The sequence below is a fragment of the Nelumbo lutea genome, chromosome 7, assembly GCF_056320005.1.
Source record: "Nelumbo lutea isolate HS-2025 chromosome 7, American lotus-T2T, whole genome shotgun sequence".
Lineage (NCBI taxonomy): Eukaryota > Viridiplantae > Streptophyta > Magnoliopsida > Proteales > Nelumbonaceae > Nelumbo > Nelumbo lutea.
In genome coordinates, this window is record NC_142690.1 from 4074715 (window position 1) to 4079096 (window position 4382).

Genomic DNA, 4382 nt, shown 5'->3' on the forward strand with positions numbered 1-4382 from the left:
TTGAAATAAAAAGAAGCTCTCTTTCAAGCACTTATTAACTTAAAATTCAAAACAAACAAACTTATACATTTGATTGAAGCTGCTCATGAACAACTGAAAAAATGATACAGCCTTTTGGTTAGTGCCATGGAGGAAGAGCAAAAATGGCACGGAAATGAATTGCAAATTAGCGAATGGCCTTATACTTACAGAGAACCTTACACCTAAGCACTCTATCTTGAACATAAAATCCTGGCATCACCATGATCTTAACTCTAGTTGGAGTTTGTGATCTCTGTTGTTCTACAAATATATCCTCCATGTATAGGGCATTAAAGCATCTATTCTCTTCAACTCTCAAGATTGCTATTGGGGGATTGAATGAGAATGCAAGCAGATGGAGTAACCAAATGCACTTGGCACTTACAAAGAATGATTGGAGTAGCTGTTCAGACCATGGTCTAGTCCAATTCAGTGTGGAAATGATGCAACTCATCTTCTGATCGCAGAACCTACTGAATTCTTTACTGTAATACTTGGTTCCCTTGCGTAGAACTTCATTCCAACTTAGGTTTCTCAGTGCAACAAATGATGAGAACTGAGCTTGGCGTTCTTGCTTAGGATCTAAGATTTTGGGTGAACCATTCTTCTGGAATATGCAGTTCTCGAAATCCTGAAAGAGAGACTGGTTTATGAGTGCTTCTAAATGGTACAATACTGCCTTTGAATACTTTGAGTTAAAAGTCAGCTTGTGTGGTTGGAGAAGCAAATTTAGGTTCTCCATCAAATTGTTGTCTGTTTCTTGAATCTGCTCAACAAGAATCTTGCAGAACTGTTTCACTGATAATCTTGCTTCAGATACAATTTGCAAAAAACCCTCCACCATTACTTCATGGCTAACAGGCATTAGGTTATCACCATTTCCATCAATTGATTTCCCTCTTTTCAGCAAACTAATGGACTTTTCAGGGACTTGAGCATCTTTTCCCAGCATTGCTTGTTTCAGAGCTTTCTTCAGCTCTTCGCAGTAGGCCTCAAGGTACTCCAGCTTGTGTTTCAGATCCCCCAAGGAAGATTTCATCTCTGATACCTCCATTAAAGCTGCATCTCTATGCTCGTTAGCTTCCATCAGTTCTTTCTTCAATGATTCGAGCGACATGATTCCCAAGCCCTTGAAAATCTGAGATACTTGTTCAGATTCTGTTCGGTTTAGGGACGTCTCATTCTTGTGCTTCTTCCTTAACCGAGGAAAGAGCCATGAGAAGATAGCTCCTTTACTCCTTGGTTGTGACTGAACTGTCAAGTGAGAATCCGATAGAGGCACTACGAGATTAGAATTCTTGATGATTTTGGACCCATTATCACTTCCAGTGGTAATAACCGCAGGCTTGCATCTATTGCAGGTTGTGACGGATTTGAAATCACTGGAACCGGTACTCCTGCTCGACTTCAAAAAATCAGCTCCAGGGGATGTAAGGGTAGTAATGTGGTTCGTGCAAGAACTTTTCACAGACTTATGATCTTCAGACAGACAGACATGGGGTTCTCTGCCAAACAAAACAGAAGGAAACCCCTTCCAGGAAGGCGAAATATCCTTTGTAGTGTCAGACGGATGGTCTCCATCCTCGTTTCCTACATCAAAATTTTCCGATGAAGTTTTTTCCCATCGATTGTGGTGAAACCCAGGTAATGACTCCTCTCCATAGCTCTGTTCAAAGTTCAAACTAGCACAACTCAATTAACTAGGCAAAAGTATCGCAAGCACACATTGGTGACCGCCACGATAAAAGAGATTAATTATCAGAAGGTTTTACTCAATTCTAAGCCTAAGCCTTAAAAGCTAGCATTACAGGAAAAACTCAGTAATGGCATTACAGCATATTAAATTTGCAATAACGAAATTTACATTAAATTAACCGATGACATCAACTCAACTTAGGAATTGATGGGACAAAAATTAGCCAACAAAACCCAAAAAAGGGAAACTGAGAAAACTCACCGGAGTAAAAACAGGGTAATCATGAGCTGAGAGCTGAGAGGAAGGACGTGAAAGAGAGGGAGAAGCAGAGCTAGGGAACCTGCGATTTGCAGGGCTGTTCCCTTTAATCAAAGCAGCATGAAGAGCTCTGAGCTCTACAGCTTTGGCAATGGCGACCTGGATTTCTTGCCTACTAACTTGATGGCGGTCATTGTTGCTGTTCTGAAAGCTTTGAGTAGCAGCTGCAGCAGCCATTAACAAGGAACGGAACAGTAACAACAGAACATAAATACCCCAGAGAAGAGAATATTTGATGGAGGGCTGAAGAAGCTATCAGAGCAAAGGAGAAGTGCAGTGGAAGATGAAGGGGCGAATATCTAATGGTCGGATTTAATTCGTGGAAAGGACGACCAATATCAAAATGGAGAATTTAGTAAACCAGAGAGAGAGAGAGATGGTGGGTGTTGTGAAAATCCAATGAGCCTTTGTCTCTGTTGTCAAATGGCTGGGCATGAATGCGAAGGAACGAGAGGAAGGGAGATATCAAGTGTAGCTAAAAGAGAGGCAGCGGGTGTAGTGTTTTCTACTCCATGTACATGTAAGCCTGTAAGCAGGAATGAGGCAAGCCAAAGTTGAATTGTCAAAAATACCCTTGAATTCCTTACATAATTTATGAGCAATGGATTATACCCTGTACCCCTCTCTCTCTGGTGAGTGGTGACTCTCCCTACCTATAATTTTGCAGGCTTAAGGGACGATCAATTCCATTCGCCACAGGCATATTTCAAATCGAGATTTGTGTTTCTTTCTCTTCTATTTGCTTGGGTGCTCCCATACGTACTTGTTTCTGTATTTTGTATTTGTCAACTTACATTGTGATTGACTAATGCATGGGGTCCACATTGTTGGGAGGGTCCCTTGTTTCATCTTGATTGATGCATTCATTTAATCAGGGGCACAAAAATAAAAGGACACTCTTGGACAATTTACCGTATTTTGTTATATACATGACAATTGATATTTATTGTACCATATCATATTGGTTTTCAAGGTCATCAAAAATGTTAAATACCAACATTTAGGACATATTGTCATATTCAATGTTTAATGCTATTTTCAAATAGATCAGTTATAGTTACTAATTAGAATAATTGGGTCTGAAGTACAATTTCATGCTGAAATTCAATTATAATAAAAAAGAATTAAAAACTAGACTACTTGGTCAAACAATCTCTATGGGTAGTTTTGATCTCCCTCGTTATCTTGGTCGCCTTGACGTGAAGCCAAGGCAAGCATCGGCATTTATGTAGTAAAGAATCTAAAGATGCAGAGAGACTAAAACACTGTACGAGATATAAGCTTTCTCTGACCTCAATGGCAAGATGCAGAGAGACTAAAACACTGTACGAGATATAAGCAAGTATCGATAACAGGAGGGAGGACAACTATTTATGGATAGCTTACATTTAAGGATGTGTAGAATGATAATTCAACTGTGTAATTTAGTAAATAACGAGGGTATTTTCGTCAACATAGCTCGTACCATTCTGTCCTCAATGTTGATTTCCTGGTGCGCTGGCAGGGGACAGAAAAAGACAATGACTCCCCAACACTGCCGCTGTCTTCCTTCCTCCGCCCAAACAGTGATTCCTCTCCCCCCCGCCCAAAGTTTTGGGGACCCAATTACCCTTGTGATTGCTTCTTAATTACAAGACTGACCTTCCCCACGGTCCTACTCCAACTCTACTTTACACAGGAGACGTGGGGGACTGTGAGATAATAATTTGTGCCGAAAGTAGTCTAGGTCACATGAAGGATATACATACTTAAAAGCGTAGGCTGTGTTTAGATATTTTAATGGGTACTTTATTCTTTGCTTGTTAAATTGGAATTCCCTCTTAGGATTGTGGGAATGATTTTAGGGAGAATGACCAATCAGCATATCAGAATTTTATCGTCTTATAGTACAGGGGAATGTATCCTGACCGTGAATTGATGTCAAATTCATGGACAGGATATGGTTTATACGAGGAAAGGGCCAATAGTAGGGAGGGCTGGAATTCAGAATTATGCATGGGATGCTTCCGTACTTCTCAGATGATTTTATCAATGGAAAGGGCTCGGTGATCCCCGTAACTACTTTGTTTGCTTTATATTATACCCAACCACTCCAAAAGAGGGCTAAGTTTGTCAACCTTCACATGCATGAAGCTTGAAAAGCAATTTTGAAAACAAAAAAGAAAATGAATCGAAAATGATTTATATAGAAAAAGGAAAAAAATTTGAAAAAATATAGGTGTCAGTTAATTGGGTCTAGCATATTTAACCAAATTTTATTGATTATATCCGTTCTGCTTCTAAGTTTTATGTTTAGATTATGATTGGGGCAGAATCTATTCTTATTATTTCAAACGGATTAAGACAT

At 39.6% G+C, this 4382-nt stretch overlaps 1 protein-coding gene across 1 annotated transcript; it reads right to left on the reverse strand.

Moving 5' to 3' along the window:
- Positions 1–2535, reverse strand: LOC148844722 (DNA double-strand break repair RAD50 ATPase). The gene is made up of 2 exons (XM_088955103.1): positions 1979–2535; positions 1–1687 (listed from the first exon to the last, which is right to left on the reverse strand). The coding sequence occupies exons 1-2, from the start codon at positions 2210–2212 to the stop codon at positions 167–169; spliced, it is 1755 nt and encodes a 584-aa protein (XP_088811229.1). The 5' UTR covers positions 2213–2535; the 3' UTR covers positions 1–166.
- Between the last annotated feature and the right edge of the window lie 1847 nt (positions 2536–4382).